Source organism: Eucalyptus grandis, chromosome 11, assembly GCF_016545825.1.
Source record: "Eucalyptus grandis isolate ANBG69807.140 chromosome 11, ASM1654582v1, whole genome shotgun sequence".
Classification (NCBI taxonomy): domain Eukaryota; kingdom Viridiplantae; phylum Streptophyta; class Magnoliopsida; order Myrtales; family Myrtaceae; genus Eucalyptus; species Eucalyptus grandis.
This window is the reverse complement of record NC_052622.1, coordinates 17,115,646-17,134,280: the sequence shown is the minus strand read 5'-3', so window position 1 is coordinate 17,134,280 and position 18,635 is coordinate 17,115,646. Positions and strand designations below refer to the sequence as shown.

Here is an 18,635-nt window from a genome sequence, read left to right as displayed (position 1 = left end):
TGGAATTGAAAGTTCAATTCTCCGTGAACGTGCGTTCAAATTCAAACCTGATAATGTTCGTGTATAGTTTCATAAATGAGAATCACGACGATATTAAGTTGGGAAAATGTGATTCTGATGTCAGACGACAAACAATTTAATAATTGAAAACGTTTTTTCCTCGAATGAGATTACTTTATGCCCTTTTAGACCAGCATCATATAGATGTTTGTGCCATTTGGATTGGACCAATTTTCAACCCCTAAATCAAAGGACAAAGGCTTTTTAATCCTGAATGGAATCGAATATTCGATTCACCCTGAGTAAATGCTTGAATTCAAAAATAGTAATGTTGATATACGGTTTCATCAATAAGAATCACGACGTTGTTGATTTGAGAAAATATGCTTCTCATGTCAAACGGTAGACAATTTAGCAAAACCGGAGTTGCGAATAAACATTGATAATGGCAAGGTATTTACTGTTTTAGCTCAATCTGCTCAATGTATATAGATTTCAGACAAATTGACTGTTTCTAAAAAGCAAATTGTTATGTACATGAATTACTTAGCTCGTGACATATATATGCAGTAAAAATATATTTGAAAAAAGCTCTTTGGAATCTACTCGCTTGAGAAAATGTCGAATCAAAACCAAATCAATAAGCAATAAAACTAGGGCTTTTTACAAACTTGAGCAATATTGTAAATTTCGGCATATTTTGCTTTGACCTATGCTGGAACGAATAAGCCTAAAAGAATTATTTTCTCTTTCGTCAAATTTAAGAGAAACTTATTCATTTGAAAAATACAGGTGTTTTCAAATGACTTACGCGCATTGAAAGATCTGAGGCAAAGTTGCAACGGCTCTGAGATTGACTTTGAAATGACCTTTTTAAGAAGTAAATATAGGAAGAACAGAAATAATTAACACTTACATCTGGCCTTTAACAAGTATTCGAGGGTCCTTGTTAACCTGCACTCTTCTCAACTTTTATATTTAACTTATCTTTTTTTTCCCCAAAATCATAATTAGCCCAGAAAAGTATCTAAGAAAATTCAGTTTTACCACAAAAGAAATTATTTTCTTTATGAAAAGTAGAAATTAGTCTCGACGAAAAAGGTACTGCATTCCCTTCAAATGTTTACATTGATTTGCTCGAAGAAAAAATATGTTTTCTGTCTAGTAATATCATTATAAAGATATGGATATAGTTTACACCTTACTAAAATAAGATTTGTTGGTCTTATAATATTATTATTATTATTATCAAAATACAGCAATTTTTTTGTCCTGATATGAAATTGTCAAAAAAAAACCACGTCGAATGTGTGGCAAACTTGTTTTTTTCCTTTGAAAAAAAAAAAGCCCCACGTTTTATGGGGACTCTTCCCAGATCTTGCCGCAATTTGTACAATGCAGCACGATCTTCCTAACATATATTCCACTTGTTTTTTTTCAGTAAGGGAATGTGAGAAATATGTTCTACGTGGCAAGTTCGCCAATTTCCGCAATTTAAAAAGACGCCCTCCATTTTGGGCGTAATCTAAAGTCGAAGACAACCCCCGCCTTTGACTAATATTTTTTTTGCAAGTTCTGGTAGGGTAGCCAGGTAGTGGATTTTGTGGCGCTAATGCCGTATAATTAGTGCAACAAGAAATAATAATTAAAAAAACTTATAAATATATTTTGAGAAAAAAGGAGAATTTTTCAGCCTTTTAGCCACCAGCACATAGATTACGACTTACGCTGGAGCTACCCAGTTTGGGATGTTGACCAAATACCTCATTTTCAAACGAGCACTATCATCGCCGGCGCATGTCGTCGGCAAACAGAAAAAATCTCCACAAGCGACCTCCAGAGTCAAGATGTTCGAGGACAATATCGACCGTCTTCTTTAACATGTCCGCAAGGCTAGTCTAGATGTTAAGATCATCCCGTGAATTTCACGCATATTCAAGAAATTGATTTCCATCTAATCTTTCGCACTTTCAATAATTCAAAAAATGCACACGGATCGCGGCTTTCTAGGCCATGCCGTCCGGGAAAAGATGGGCGAATTCGGGGGCATTGTGCTTTCGCAATCGAAGTTCCAAAAAGTAAAATGCATGCAGTCACCATAATTGACATTGTATTGATAAATCGATAGTTTAATGCCGTTCATCGAAACAAAACAAATAACAGGTGGAGCCAATCCATTGGTCGATCAAACAGTATGTACATGCAAAAAGTCAACCTCTCTCTCCGAATCCGAACGCGAGTCAGTGCCTAACTTTCTACGCTGTCTTCGTGAGCCAAAAACCCTATTCTCATTCGAAGCAGCAGGAGTAAACCCCAAAATAATTTTGATGATTCTTGAAGAGGACTAAAGACTTGGGAAAAAGTGAGAAAAGAAAAAAAAAAAGAAGCCCTTCATCCAGTTAGCTGCGGCAACGCGATAAACTCTGCGATGCCGAACTGAAAGAGGCTTCCGATGTTGTTTCCGACGAATTCTCGATCGTCTGTGCACCGTATTCATTTCTCAGAACATGTAGTTGTTGCCCCTGTTGTTGTCTTCGGAGGAGGAGGAAGGAGGCCTCGAGGAGACCTGGTGGGGAGGGACGCCCTCCATGCCGAACCCATCGGAACCGGAAGCGGCTCCTCCCGACGACCTCGAGCTCGCGAGCCTTTGATGTTGGAGGGAGAGGTCGCCGGGGCCGCTGCTGTTTAGAGAGAGCATGTACTGCTGGCTCGGATGCTGCTGGTGGTATAATTGCTGCTGGTGATGATGGTGAGGCTGCTGCGGCACTTGGTACTGCAGGTGGAACCCCGACGGACCCATGCCCCCGGCACGGCCGACCCCCGCCTGCCCCGGCCCGAGCCCGAAGTTGAAGCTCAGCACGCCCGGCCCGTGCCCCGGGCCGAAGGGCGCGGTGGGGCCGCCGGTGAACTGCTGCACCAGGGCCCGGAAGTTGGAGGTGTCCGTGTTCATCACGGTGGTCGGGGTCCGCCGGGACGCCCGGGACCGCCGCCGGACGGGCTTCGCAACGCCCCGTCGGGGCTCAGGCGGACGCCAGGCCCCAGGTTGCCGAGCGCCGCGGCGGGGTGGTGGCCCGCGGCGACGGAGGAGGAGGGGTGGCGGCGGCGGCGTCGGACGGGGACTGGCCGCCGCTGGAGACGCCCTCGGCGGCGGCGGCGGCGCGGCCGGGAGGGGCAGCCTGGGAGAGGAAGTCCTGCTGGTAGAACTGCATCCAGTCATTGGGGGTGTTGGACATGGCCTTGTTCATCGCCAAAACAGCATGTGCGCCCGCCAAGAGGGGAGCGAAATCGACACGTCTCTCTTTCTCTCTCTCTCTCCCCTTTTTTTCTTCTTTTGGGGTGAAGCTTTCGGTGGAAGGAAGAAGCGGAGCGGACGGCAGGCGGTATTTATGGAGCCATCGGCGAACCGGTCAAATCGATCCCAGCCCTTCAAATGGGTCCAGAGGCGATGGCACGTGACGCGTCACGTGGTGTCGGACGGGGGTAGGATGGGAGCGTGGGTTTCTGGAAGGAATGCCGGCTGGCGGAGTCTAGGAGAGAGCCTGGTTCCCGGAAGCAACCTCGGCTCAGATAGTCAGGGTGACGTCACGTCATCGAGTGGTCACGTCATCGTGGGGCTCGCCCTCCTCTTTTGATTTTTAATTGATTTATTTTTTGTTTGAGTTAGGTGACTTGTAGGACTTGGAGTCTTCACGATGAAGACAGGCATGTGGTCGTTTGGAAGCAACCGGGCAGCTTCCCCCTTTTCCTGCAGAGAGATTGACGGTGTAACGAGGACATCATATATACTTTTCACACGATCGCGAGATGTCTGTGCCTTTTCGGTCGAGAGTTTTGCGCGCTTCCACGGCTTAAAAGGATGTGAAATTCGGATGGCATCGTTATCGTCATCTGAAATTTTTGGCATGCTTTTTTTTCTCCTTCGACAGGTCGCTATAGACGCCCAACCTAACATGATATCAAAGTCCGATACTCTGGATCCGCTTCATATGTTTTCATATATATGAAATATATTTTCTATTTTTCTTATTAGAAATGTGTCTCTTTAACTTTACATTCTACGTATTCACGTTCGACTCAAGTTGATATTGTAGTTATTTCAATATGATAAATACAATTTTCTCTCTCTATTTAATAATTTAAGGGTACGGGCATGCACGGTGCTCAGACATATTTCTCCCTAGTGGTTTCTTCGCATGATTTTTTTTTTCGAGAAATCCTAGTTAAGGAAATAGAAATAATTATTACACAAAAAAAAAAAAAAAAAGGCAAGATGGAACCTCATCAAACAAAACACACTAAGCATGAGGTTTCCAACCACTGGGATTCGCCCCAGTGGCCACTCTTCCAACACTGGGGGAGAGAGAGTGAGGGGGAGGTGTGGGGGGTGAGACGCGTAAGTTTCGGGAATGGGTTTCGACTCCCCACGCCCGCAAAGGCGGGGTAAAAGTTTAAGAGTAAATGTAGAGTAGGAATAAAGTAAAAGAGGACTGACTATAAATAAATAAATTTAAAAAAAAAAAAAAAAAAAAAATCCATGAGGTCTCCTGAGAAGGTGTGGTGCCAATTAGAGGTCATGCCAGACTTACCTACTAACAAAATGGTATTTTTACCAGACTTTTATATATAGTATGGAGGTTGTTTAGGAGGTGAAGGCAATCTATGTACATATTTAGTCCAATTCAAATTCATACATCAAATCGGTATTGATGTTGAGGGTCCACGGTAGATATCACGATTCAAAATGTATTTTTGTTGGAGAATCATCTAGGTACTTGCAAAACTCGATATTCCTTTTCATACAAATCCATCAACGTGTTATCGGGTATAATTATTTTGGGAGGAAAAATAAATTAATTGTACTTGTCATGTGATGGTTGACCAGTGTAAATGAGAATAAATTCTAATGTGAATGATAAATAAAAATGCGGTAGTTGACATGTCCTTTCCCCATTAAAATATCCAACTTATTCATTTGCACACATCCCTTAGAAAACAACAAAGTGGATTATGCTTGTTTATTTAGCCACTAAGTAGCAATCTACAGGATTATCTATTACGAACCCTGTGTAAAGTTCTCTGTTGTAAGATTCACAGCTGTAAATGTCATCATGTTTGATTCTACTATCTTCAACAGACAAACTATTCACATAACATATACGGGTGTTTTGTCGATAACTTCTTTTCACGCCAGTTATGTCAAACCAACAACTATAGTCGAAATAGAGAAAATTCAGTTACGAAATCGAGAGAGTAAGAAGACTTGACCGCACAAACAAAGTCAGAGGATGAAAAATCCACGCCGGTCCGACGATCGGAATTGAGCTCAACCCTAAGAACTGATCGGAGCTATGACTATGAGCATATCCACATGCTGCAAAGTCGGTAGCTACAGTGGGTATCCGGCAACCACTTTCGTGGTGCTTGATTAGTATATTGGGAGAAGGACATGCGCCCTTTTAATTTGACCGAATATTTGCGCCAAGAAAAGTATTTTTTTTTTAAAAAAATTTATGCATTACATATAATTTTGGCACTATGTTTGGTATGAATGGATATGCGACCATTCTAATGGAATTTTGGTTCTTTTCCCACGAACGGGGAGCAATACATTGTCAGTCAAAGAGTACCCGTACGATAATGACAAGATTCAAGGTATATGTACATAAACTACCATATATAATTTAATATATAAAAAATATATATATGATATATATCGATTGTGATGTATATCCCTCCATTTACATGGTTCAAAAGCACGTGGGTTTGACCGCTTTAAAACATAAAGGACTCCTCTTTGGTGACCATCACTTCTCCTTTGCTTAATCTTCGGGAGCCAGCCAAGCCATTGCGTTTGATTCGTCGGACCGTTCCCTAAAGTCCAAAGCGTAGAGGAAGTGTCCTAGGAAGTTGCTTGATCACGACTGCTCATATCTCGATATATCTTTTTATATATGATCGCGCACTGGCACGTGAATCGGAAAAAAAAAATCCCTCTCTCGATATGTGAGCAACTACCTTTCAATCTCAAGAATGAGTTCTACTTGATACGATGGAAGGGCGTCGTAGAAACCCGATACCTTCACCAAAGGAGATCGTTAATGAAGATTCCAAATTCGAGTCTGTCGACGTATCTGGTTCGACCAACATTCATTTAGAAAATTAAATTATTGAATTATAGGTCAATTAGAATATATTAACCAATTGTAGAACTTTTCTTACACAATTTAGACGTGAATTTGGAGGAATCACCTAAGTTAGGGTTTTTTTTTTTTACCCTGTCGAGACCTAGATAGGTTTTGGGCGCATCAAAGTTAACTCAAAATGTCAAGCAGAGTGCAAAAGGCAAAAGAAAATTCGCTGCTTTGGGAACCGGATGAGTCTATGGAATGAGGGGTTCTAAACTTCTAAATCGTGTTTTGACTTTTGAGTCGTGTCATTAATTAGGCTGACGTAACTTGTCCAAATCCAATTCGTGAATATTTACATGAAATTTCTGAAGATTAAGCCCGTGAGATTCCAAGGCATCTGGATATTCGCTTGTTATGAGAGGATCTACCAAGCCTACCTTTGACTTTGAAAAAATGATAAAAAAAAATATGGTAAATTTATTATACTTATGTCAATCTAATTCTATACATTTTAATTGTATCAATTAAATCCTAAATTTTTACATGTTTTGTCAATTAAGTCCATCTAATCAATTTTAGCCAAAAATCGTTGACGTAGATATCAATCATTTTACGTAACACAACTAATATTGATGTGAATAGTTTATATAATGTTTAAAATTATTTTTTATTTTCCCTTTTTTTTATATATATTCCAAGCCTAGTGAGGGCCACTTGCCTATAGTCAGTGAGGATTGGCTAATGACCCTCGCTAGACTTGGTAGAAAAAAAGAAAAGAAAAGAAAAAGAAAGAAAGATAAAGATAAAGAAAAAAATTATAAAAACTTGTCCTTGTCGGCAGTAACCATCATGGGTGCTTGTCGGCACTAACCATAGCGGGTGACATTTTTGGCATCTACATTAGTAATTTTTAGATAAAATTAATCAGATGAACTCAATTGATAAAAAATAAAAAAATTTAAGACTTAATTAATACAATTGAAAATTTCATTATTGAATTAGCACAAGTGTAATTAATTTAGGAATTTTTTTTTAATGATTTTCCCTCTTGGCTTTATACAACTATGAGATTTCAAGCCATGGATTGTCTTTGGGCCACAAACATTCAAGACCGCGATCCAGCCATTAAGCTCATGATTTAGTAATGGCTAGGGATTGGAATATCTATTAGGAATCACTTCGGGATAAATTGAATATGGGTCACTTAAAAATTTAAAAACAGGTCAAAATGAGTTTACAACAGAAAACCCAACTTTACATGAGTCATCGTGAGTATACACTTGACTCATATTTAACCCATTTAGATTATTAACTCGAACTCAAAATGTAATTATGTGAAATCGCGGTCCACTATTGCCCACCAAACTCAAAAGTCAAAACTAATCAAGCACCGTCATCGTCTCCCATCGCTTGTTGCTAGCAATACTCATTTTTTTAGCACTGCCGCCATCGTCCGTTCTCACTTTTAGATCTCTCTCTTCCCCTCTCTCTCTCTCTCCCTCCCTCCAAGGCTCAAAACCTCCGATCTGAGGTCGAGGGCCTCCACCGGCTTCGAAAAAAAGTAGATGGTCGATGTTCTACGTGGCACGTGCCAATTGCAATATAAACTTTTTTTTTTTGAAAAAAAAAGGACCAGAAATCTTAAATTGGCTGAAAAGTAGATGAAGTAAAAAGGTCAAAAAAGCGTAGAGCGACGGGCAGCTTCACATGGGAAAACGAAAAAGGAGTGGAGAAACAGACCCAAAATGAAAATTTGGGCCGGTAATTGGGCTTTACAGAAGGGCCGACAATGAACTCGCAGGTCGCCTCGTTCTTGTTTAGTTTAGTTTCATTTACTTTCTAAGTGGGGTCCTCTTACCGACCAAAAAAAAAAAGTGTCATCCGTTAAAAGGAGAATCTCTCGTAATCTGGCTGAATCGCTCATCCAGCTTGCTGAGAAGGAGATGAAAAAGCTAGTCTTGCAAATTTGCTTTCAATTCCAGTACAGTGATGTCGAAGGGCTCATTTAGTAAAGCAATGTTATCGTGATGAATACCAAAAGATTGCATTATTGTCATCATCATTATCACGTCTGTTTGAGAGAACTGCAAAAATTACTAGAGTACAAATGTTGGATGAAGAAAGTCAATATGCCGGGAGATTTTTTTTTTTTTTTTTGGGTTTGTAACATGCTGAGAGATGGTCGAGTAAGATTTGCAGCCATAATTTCTGAAATGTTATCTGTGATGGGCGTGAGGGTTTACTAAAGAAGAAGCTTATGCCTTCTTGTTCTATCAGCTTGAATGAGCAAGCGGCATAGATCCTGATGCTTATTCATATGTCCGAGCAATCTCCTCTTTCGGCTTTGTGGAGTCCGAAATAGAATTCATGCAAGCTTCAAGTCCCATTCTTGCTGCTTTATTTCTCTATGTACTTAGTAATCGCGTGGTCTGAAACTCCAGTTCTCATCAACAGGGAAAAGAAATGAAAGGCTCTGATCTGCATGCGTCCGGAAATGGGGGAGTCCTTTGTTACAAACTCGAAAATTAGGGAGTTCATACACGGCAATTTTAAAAAGTGGGGCCCTTTATGGCAAATTATTTGTCCTTGTCCTTTCCTGGTGGGAAGACAAGTTGAAATTTTCTTGTTTAAAAAACATGGAGAAAGTACATTTCCAAATCCCCACTAGTCCCATGAATCATCCCGTGATCAGAATTGCCGTGAGAAAATCCGTTTCTTAGTGGCCCTGTCGATTTGCTGCTGACGGAGATACCACTCAAACTTAAAAAACAATTAAAATATGAAAATAAATTAAATTTTTTTTTTTTTTTTTTTATGGTCATCTCTAATCCTACTCTAATCCTACTTTAACACTTACTCTCAAACTTTTGCCCCTCCTCTTACACAGTGTAAAGTAAATCTATTCCTAAAATAAAATCGTCTCCACCCCAATCCCCTGAAAAGATGGAGATTTTGAACCCCACCTCCCCTTTTAAGATGGAAGGGTGGCCGGCGAGACGAACACCCATTTTTAAAAAAAAAAATTACGTTAAGCAACTTATTTTTTTTAAAAATAAACTAATTTCTTATTATTAATAATTTATGAAATTCAATGTCATACCAGCAAAAGTTGGCGCACGCAATGCTGCACTAATATGAAAAGGAGCCTCACGAAGGAAAGGAAAGGTGTGATTCGAGTTATTTCTAAAACTAAATTCGAATAGTTGTAAAATAAGAAAAGTCATTTTAGTTTTAGAATTTATACAAGAAAGATTAATTGGATGACGTTGATAAATTTTGTTCACATTTTAAATCCATTGCTTAGAGATACACAGTTATTATTGTTTTTTTTAGCAAACATGGATATTTTATAGAATTTTTAGGTGAAAGTTCGAGATAGAATATTTCCTTCGGGTGTACTTAAAGTTTGCAAATATTAGTGAGTATCTCAAGGAATTTATTAGATAATTAAATTAAAAATTATTTCATAAAATCTAATTAGTAAGTGTCGCATAGACGCGTTATGAAAATTCTCGTTCTCTGTCGAGCCGTTGTCAATTATATTCTGCCGCAAGCAATTTGCATAATGGAGGGGCTAAATAGTCATTTCGTCCGCCAATAATTGTCCTGTCGGCCTCTTCCGAATTCGACTTTTCTTTTCTCCTATAATTTATAGGTCAATGGGCATTTAAAAGCCACCACTTCTTCTCAATTTTTTTAAAATAACTTTTTGGGATCTTCCAAAAGCCCGTAACTGATTAAAAATTGTTGTTATAACTTTATACGTCGATATTAATATATCTCGAGATATTTTATGTACTCTGCATCAAACAATATAAAAGACGAGCAGCAACTTTTTGGAAACAAAGATACGAAAGCCAGGTCGAGACAAATAAATCAGCAAAATCGGGATAAATTAAGAAAATGTGTTTGTTGTTTAAAGTAATTGAATCTGGATTAGCTTATTTTATTCATTTGTCCGAAGAAAACAAAGGGATCTTGACGTGGTGGATCTTGGCGTCTGCATCCGGAGGTTGGCGTTATCTTGAATTCTTGAGGGGTCGGTCCTTGCTCTCGGTCCCATGTCCATCGCCATCATCGTCCACGAATAATTCATCAACTTTCAATACGCAGTCCCCTCTCCGTTCTATCTCTCGCTACAGTCTCCTGGTCCTTTGCATGAATTCGTGGAGCTCCGGACAAACAGGAAGATGGTGATCGCCCGGCTCCTCCGCTCCCAGGTCCGTATTCTTTCGCACGGCGATCGCTATCGTCGTCGCCGCGCCTCCGTTTCTTGATTTCTGGCCGATGGGTCGTTTCGATCGCGAGAGAACTTTGGAGGGTCGAAGAGGGCAACCTGCCCCGGGCTGAGTTATGGCCGAAGTTGGGTCCTTTCTTGTTCTTGATCTTGTTGTCGTGGTGTCGGAAAGATACGCGATTTGTTGATGGAGTAGTGCGGGCTTGAAATCATCAGTGTCGGGTGGTTGGTGTTTTTCTTCAATTTTCTACCTTTTTGTCTTTTGGGCCGCATTCTTCATTTCTTTTCGAATCGATTCGCTGTTCTTTTTTTTTTTTTTTCGGGTAACTCCGTTCACTCTAGTTTGTTTCTTAGTTCACCAATTACCCAGTCGTGATTGCGGTTTAATTTCGCTGCTGCAGAGATGTTGAATGAGAGTATCTAGACACATCACCATGTTTACTTGATTTCTTTATGCCCATGTTGAACCACTCCAAGATTGATCCAGATCCTGAAAACAGGGCTTTGGTCTTGTAGACTGATGCAAAATGTGTGTAGAGAGAGAGAGAGAGTCATATTTCATACATTGAGTAAATTGTACCAGAACCCATAGGCAAACTCTCCTTCCAACTTGGAAGGGGAAGGGGAGGGTTCGAATCCCCACCTTCTGGGGTTGGGTTGGGGTGGGGACGCATTAGTTTTAGGAGTTAGTTTCAACTCCCATGCCCGCTGGGCAAAAGTCTGCAAAAGTTTGAGAGTGACCGTTAGAATAGGAGTAGAGTAGACCGACCAAAAAAAAAAAAAAAACTCTCCTTAGTAATTAAGAGCGGTGTGTGAAAACAGCACTAGATATGAACAATTCATATTTTGCTAGGAAAGTAAAACATCCATTCTAGTTATTTTGGAAGTACCGATGTGAGAATCGGTCTGAGATTAATTGATTCTCTTAAGAAGACTTCTTTATTCAACTGTGCTGAATTTCTCATTCTGCGCTTCATTATGGCCACTGCAACCTCCATGAGTTGTTGGCGTATGATTTTAGCGACTTGTTTGACACTTCTTGTGGTTGAGTTCCATGCATGTAATAAATCAGCAGAACCATGTCTGATTGAGAGTAATGACAAACAGTACTGCACAAGTTCTTCTCAGAACTCCATGTAATTTCTTCTGCTCCTTTCATGCAGTAGTCTCTTATGTCGAAAACTATGAGGGCCCTTTTTTCTTTGAAATGGATTGAATTTGGAGGTTGATTAATTTAGTTGTGCTTAGATCTGGAACTGAAGCTATTAAGCACAATTTACTGTTTATTCTTGCTTTATTACAGCAACTAAACTTTGCTCATAGTTTCATATATCATGTTCAACATGGCATGAGGTTATGAATGTCTAAAACTGAAAAAAGCAGTCGAGTGTGGATTGCATCTGTCTTCAGCCGTCTTGCTTTATATCTGGCCATACTTTCTGTTGCTTTTGTGATGGTAATCCATGTTTTTCTACTTTTAGCTTTCTTCATATGCAAGACATGCATCTTCAAAAAGTTGCCAGGAGCACCTCATACAAGTTCCTGTACTTGCCAGACTGTATAGCTCCGGGGCATCCTTACAGAAGGAAGAATCAACCGAATCAAAAGATGGTCTAGGGTATGTGGTTTTTCTTGTTTAACTTACTCTATGGCTCTAAGGCATTTTGATGGTATTTACCTATATATTGCGCGCCATGCATCAATATAAATTATGGCATTATTAGAGTCAGATTGATGTATTTGTGGTAACATCAGGAATGCCATCCTATATGTTACTGATGCAACATTGTTAATACATTGGATACTTCTAGGTTTAAGGGCCATGATATGCTGGCTCCTTTTACAGCGGGCTGGCAAACTACAGACTTGCATCCATTGGTGATTGAAAGGTCTGAGGTAGGTGTTCATCATTTTGCCAAAGTTAATCTGGTATATACATTGTAGAAGCATGCAGCTGACACCAGTCACTTGTAGAAGCCTTACCTATTGTTGGTAGTTGTTATTTGAATATGATTCATTCTTTTAAAAAATTTGCAGCTTATTCTCGTGTTAATGACTGATTTCAGGGAAGCTACGTGTATGACATTAATGGGAAGAAATATCTTGACTCTTTGGCTGGTCTGTGGTGCACGGCATTAGGTATTCTCGTCTTCCTCTGTAATCAAAATCCCCCCTTCCCTCCTCGGATATTGGTGATACTTGAAAGATTATAAACCTCATTATCCACAGCCTCTCACTCAGTAATGAGAAAGGAAAGAGAAGAGAGGAAATTGCTTACAGATCTGTCACTCGTAACTTTTTGTCCCGAGAATTTCTGCCCATGAATATATGACTGATAAGTCACGTGCCCATCCCTAGTAGACGTCCTCCAATACTTCTGTCTTTTGCTTTCTTCTCTGATCACAACTTGTACAAGTTTAGAACTTACTGAAAAATGGCAGTAATGTTATCACTTTAAATCCTGATCACTGGTTTGATAATTGCAGGTGGCAATGAACCACGACTTGTTAATGCTGCTGTAGCGCAGTTGAACACCTTGCCATTTTATCACTCATTTTGGAATCGCACTACCAAACCATCTCTGGTACAAGATGATTCTTTAGTTTGCTATGATAGTTACATCATGACTCATTTTCTTTGCATGATGCCACATATTTAGATTATATGTTTCTGTTGCTTTCTGGTGTTTCCAACTTCCTGTTGCATGATGTCCCTCATAGACTTTTACAGCTTTGTCAGTTATTATTTCTGAACGAACAGACAATGGAGAATGGCTCTAAAATGACTCCTTGAGTACTATCTCATATTTCAGGACCTTGCTAAGGAACTTCTAGAAACTTTTACAGCAAGGAAAATGGCTAAGGCGTTCTTTACCAATAGTGGATCAGAAGCCAATGATACTCAGGTATGATAGTCTCCTTGATATGATTGTCTTAATAAGATGAAGCATTTAGTGATGTGAGGAAACTCTTCTTTTATGGCTTAACTGTAGCATCGGATAAAAATCCTGGCATTGTTTAAGTATAAACCAAAGAAGCTAGGCTGGAGAGGATTGATGTTGCTCATATTTGCCTGCTAGAGCTAATAAATTAGATTTGTTATCCAGTTAGGATGTGCATAAAGAGAGATTTAAGCTTTCTTAAGCATTCTGTAAATGAATGTAACGAAGATGTACAGATAGAAAAAGGAAAAAGAGAAAAGAAAAGAGAGGAAATTATCCCGATCACAAGCAATAACGATGATGTTCTGCTCAAACTTTTGCTCGTTCATGTGTGAAGTGAAAGTGATAATTTTGGGTGAAAGTATCGTTGTTCTTCTCATGAAGCTTCCTGCAATATCTACAGCCATTGGTCCAGTACAACAGTCAGGTCACTACCAGAATGTGTTATAACCATTTTTACTTTGATCAATGTGACTATAGGTGAAGTTGGTCTGGTACTACAATAATGCACTTGGAAGACCTGAAAAGAAGAAGTTTATAGCTCGTGCAAAATCGTAGGTGTTATCACTCAGTACTCATGGCTTCTCTCTGAATTACCAAAGTGGGACTCATTTTATTTCTGCTTTTTGATAGCTATCATGGTTCAACATTGATATCAGCAAGTCTTTCTGGGTAAGTTAATTATATTTTTCTATACAAAAACCTTTACTTATAGGAGGCTCACTAATTAACTGACACATTAGCACATTGTCTCAACAGCCTACCAGCACTGCATCAGAAGTTTGATTTGCCTGCTCCATTCGTGTTGCATACTGACTGTCCTCACTACTGGAGATATCATCTTCCAGGTTCTAGCTTGGACAGTTTGTCCGTGGTAATAACTGCTACTCTGTGAACCTTTTACTCAGCAATTGGCTAAATTCATTTGTAGGTGAGACGGAAGAGGATTTTTCAACCAGATTAGCCAATAACTTGGAGAATCTTATCCTCAAAGAAGGACCGGAAACGGTAATTACTCTCACTCTCTCTCTCTCTCTCTCTCACATCACACACCCACACGTGCACGTGCGCAAGCTCAGGTTTGTATTCACGGGTACAAGTGTGGTAAGTGCTCACTCACTTGCCTCTGCATGTGTAAGTTGGTCATCCACTTGACCTCTGGTTATTGGCCTTAAAATGATAGTTTGCTAACCATTTGCAAATCATACTGGTGCTAGAGTACTGATCTTTCTTGATGAATTGAATAGAATGCCCTGATATTTCCTGATGAAACTCTGGTGGTTCCTTTGCAGATTGCTGCATTTATTGCTGAACCTGTTATGGGGGCTGGAGGTGTCATACCTCCTCCAGCAACATATTTTGAGAAGGTGAGTAGGGGCCAAAAATAATTTCATTTATAAAGGCTTCCAGTACTCATGGTGGACGGCTAAAAGCCTGTCTTTCTTGGGTTCCGTTCTTTGCATGAATTTTCTTACTCACACTGCTTATTAGACAATAATTTATGGGCAGAATTGTATCTTGCCTACACATTGGAGATCATAAATGAATTTTCACTGCTTCTTCTCATCGATGACTTGTGCTCCATACAATGTAGGTTCAAGCTGTTGTCAAGAAATACGATATTCTGTTTATCGCAGATGAGGTTATTCCACATCCTTATGTGTTGGGTAACTTTTTGTGAGCTTCTTTTTGTCTACCTTCAAATTTCAGCTCAAATTTCCTTTTCTTTTAGGTGATTTGTGCATTTGGAAGGCTGGGAACGATGTATGGATGTGACAAGTACAATATCAAACCTGACCTTGTATCTGTGGCTAAGGTAAGATTCAGAGACTCTACATGTACTTTTGGCAAGTTTGGCCTGAAAATTCACTCTAGATAAGTTGTTTTCCCCAACTCCTAAAAATAAAGTGTTCTCCTTTTCAGGATCAATGATATTTTCTTCTTCATGTTTTAATTTTTCAGGCCCTTTCTTCTGCCTATTTGCCCATTGGAGCTGTAATGGTGAGCCCTGAAGTTTCAGATGTAATTTACTCTCAAAGCAACAAACTTGGTATGTCAGTTCCTTTTTCTTTATTATTTCTTTCCTTCTGCATTTTGTGTTTCTTCTCACGAATTTCCTTTTTATCAGGTTCTTTTTCCCATGGATTCACATATTCTGGGCATCCTGTATCCTGCGCTGTTGCAATAGAGGCCCTCAAGATATACAAGTTTGTTCCTATTTTCATGTGTTCCACATTGGGTCAAGTGTCTGAGATTTGTTAGTTTCTTCCGATGCATCTCTAAATTTTATATTGATGTTTTTGCAGGGAAAGAAACATTCCTGAACAAGTAAATAGAATTGCTCCAAAATTCCAGGACGGATTGAAAGCCTTCTCGGACAGTCCAATCATCGGAGAGGTACAGTTCATATTTTGCATAACTAGAGCACGTGATAGTTCCAACGACTCGATCTCAGTCAATATGTGGTCCTCTTCTGCAGATTCGAGGAACTGGGCTGATTCTTGGCACCGAGTTTACGGACAATAAATCACCTAATGATCCATTTCCTCCTGAATGGGGTAAATCTTATATTAGATTGTCTTTTTTCACAAATTCACTTCTATCACGAAGTGAAAGACTTGATGAACGACAGCAACCGTTTCTTTCATCCAGTAAAATTTGGTCAACATTGAAAGTAAATGGCCTGCATTCAACTTGACCATGCAGACAGAAGGCAAACAAAGTCTCGCTTATCCTTTGATATACATGCGCATGTTTTCAGCTAGAAGGGCACTTGCGTGCACGAACACTTGCATGCTGCCTAATCCTGATATTGAGATGCATTTTTCATAATCGTCTGAAGTCAATCATGCAGTCCCTTTAAAGTTGGTTATCTGTTACTGAGTAGAGATTAGTTGCATTGTATTCTCGATTTCTCATTCGAATTTTGATCGAGCGAGTTCCATGTTTCTCAGGAATCGGTGCGTATTTCGGGGCGCAGTGCGAGAAGCATGGTATGTTGGTGCGTGTAGCTGGCGATAACATTATGATGTCTCCGCCTTTCATAATCACTCCTGAAGAGGTCGATGAGGTAAGTTTACATGCTGCATTCTCGTGTTCCATAATCTAGTTTGAGATCTATCCTCCTCCTGTTTTCTTCCCCTGCCTGAGGAACTTCACTTCAGTATACTGCTTGTGTCCGGTTGCCGTTAGCTTCTCACAGTGAGATGATGATCATGATCACGAACACCGTCTGTCTTTCATAGCATTTTATAGTTGGGCTTGACTCCATTCTCTGTCTCAGCTAATAAGAATCTATGGAAAGGCGCTGAAGGCGACTGAGGAGCGGGTGAAGGAGCTGAAATCTCAGCAGAAGTAATTTCACAGGAGCAGATGACGGCGAAAAAACCGGCGTGGGGTCTCTGCAATGTAAATCCATTTGGCGTTGTGACATATGGAACAAATGGGTATTTAAATAAAGGATCTGCATATCTTCTCTCATGGTGTGGCTACCAAACATGTCTCATTCCTTTTGTTCTGGGTTTCACTGCACGATCACATCCTTTCATGGCTATTCAGGAAAGTTAGTAGATAACAGGTTGAGATGAATTTGGGTACCTGGCTCGGCTAGGCAAAGATCACTCGATCACGATCTCGATCTCAAATGAAATAATTCTTCAAAATTGGTGAAAGCAAGCACGGCAAAAAGGAAATCACTTGGAACAAATGCACTCTTTTTTACTCTATCAGCGAGCGTCTTGTTATGGATAAAGAAGCAGTGAAAATGAGTGACCCACAATCAATCTTGCTAACGTGGAGACTTGAGAACATACAAAATCCGATCTTTTTCACGCTTCGGAGAGATGCATCGGAGTACAGAGCGCGAGGAACTCTTGCTCTGTTTACGAAATCAACGCGTCTTTCGACAGAAAACAGCTGAGATTACAGACTATGAACTAGAAGAACGCAAACGCTGATCGAAATCCGACCTCTTTCGCGTGACAAACATCGCCTTGCGCCAATCAAAGACCAAAGAGGAACCGGAGAAGGCTCAAAACTTGCCGGGCTTATCGGCTTTCCTTCTGGCCCTCCGCTTCCTGGAGCTCAAAGACGATTCGAACCCTCCCGCGCTATCTTCGGATTCATCCAGCTCTCTGAACGATTTCTGCGCGCGCAAGGAGGAGAAGGCAAGACCCGAAAAAAGGTGAAATCCCCGAAGCTCCTCCAATGGCCGATAAATCAGAGAACCAGGAAAGCGACGGTAAAGGAAACTCCTTTCTTTCGCCTTACCTCCTTGATCTCCGCGAAGCTGACGGCGTAGAAGGTGACGGCGGCGGCCGCGAGGATCCCCGCCACCGGAATCGCTATCTGCATCGCCGCGTCCATTGCTCTCCGGTATCGAACGTGTAGTTCTTGCACGGTCGAGAGGAAGACGATGATGAACCGCGTCGTTCTGCAACTGCAACTTCGACCACCGTTGCAGCAGTCGCGCCACGTCTCGCGTGTGGATAAACGAACGACGCGTAAAGGCCGTCGGATGCACGCGAGTTCGGTGTATTTTGGCCGTTAGATCCTAGGGATTACACGTGGGACCCGGCAAAATCAAGTTCTTCGTATCTTTTGCGAAAAATATATAAAATTAATTCAATGAAAAACTGTAAATTGATACACATATAACAAATTTGTCTTAGATTAATTTCTTAGTCCTAAACATCCTAAATTCATATTTTTTTACAAATTTATTTTCAGTTTGTATCTATTAAATTAGATTAATATAATAAAAATAACAAATTAATATATCTATAACAAACACACAACAAAACTTCAAAATAATATACCCGTCATCTTCCGCATATTATCAAATTTAATAATTTGACAGTATAATATATTGTGAAATAATGAAGGATGTAAGTAAATTGATCTGTGACCACCGCCTTAGCTACGGCCGTGATGGTTTGGAAGGGAGGAGTTCAATCTCTCTCACGGTCGCCGGTGCCTTAAGTGAATGGGGAGGAATTTCCTCCCACTTTCGTGTTCCCTGAGATCTTAAGTGAGTCAAAAAAAAGTATATCGGAGGTGATTTTTTGCGATATTAACTCAAATATTTAATTTAAAAAATATTATCTAAAAATGATCGTTTATATTACTTAATTATTCGCGCAAATATTTAAATGTAAATTTTTGTCAACAAAAAACTCTTTTCATTGCTATGCACGCAATAATTTTTTAAGAAAATGTTTTTTAAATTAAATATTTTTTACAAAATAAACAAAGCCTTGATAAGGCGTGTATCTCAACACTTGTATCAAATGAAATGTCGTGTGACTAGCATTTTCGAAATGCTTTTTAA

The 18,635-nt window shown here is 40.0% G+C and overlaps 3 protein-coding genes across 3 annotated transcripts; 1 reads left to right on the top strand and 2 right to left on the bottom strand.

Moving 5' to 3' along the window:
• Positions 1 to 2,093: 2,093 nt before the first annotated feature.
• On the bottom strand, positions 2,094 to 3,381 carry LOC104425167 (VQ motif-containing protein 22). Its single transcript, XM_010037775.3, has one exon. It carries the CDS (start codon positions 3,215 to 3,217, stop codon positions 2,501 to 2,503), a length of 717 nt encoding a protein of 238 aa, XP_010036077.2. The 5' UTR covers positions 3,218 to 3,381; the 3' UTR covers positions 2,094 to 2,500.
• Positions 3,382 to 10,121: 6,740 nt separating this feature from the next.
• Positions 10,122 to 16,786, top strand: LOC104425166 (gamma aminobutyrate transaminase 3, chloroplastic). Its single transcript, XM_010037774.3, has 19 exons — positions 10,122 to 10,348; positions 11,847 to 11,983; positions 12,177 to 12,261; positions 12,432 to 12,504; positions 12,852 to 12,949; positions 13,178 to 13,270; positions 13,787 to 13,860; positions 13,940 to 13,978; positions 14,066 to 14,154; positions 14,238 to 14,314; positions 14,599 to 14,673; positions 14,901 to 14,948; positions 15,039 to 15,122; positions 15,269 to 15,356; positions 15,435 to 15,513; positions 15,613 to 15,703; positions 15,786 to 15,864; positions 16,261 to 16,376; positions 16,590 to 16,786. The coding sequence occupies exons 1-19, from the start codon at positions 10,319 to 10,321 to the stop codon at positions 16,662 to 16,664; spliced, it is 1,530 nt and encodes a 509-aa protein (XP_010036076.2). The 5' UTR covers positions 10,122 to 10,318; the 3' UTR covers positions 16,665 to 16,786.
• Positions 16,787 to 17,001: 215 nt separating this feature from the next.
• LOC104425165 lies at positions 17,002 to 17,777 on the bottom strand. The gene is made up of 2 exons (XM_010037773.3): positions 17,576 to 17,777; positions 17,002 to 17,450 (listed from the first exon to the last, which is right to left on the bottom strand). The coding sequence occupies exons 1-2, from the start codon at positions 17,669 to 17,671 to the stop codon at positions 17,337 to 17,339; spliced, it is 210 nt and encodes a 69-aa protein (XP_010036075.1). The 5' UTR covers positions 17,672 to 17,777; the 3' UTR covers positions 17,002 to 17,336.
• Positions 17,778 to 18,635: the final 858 nt, after the last annotated feature.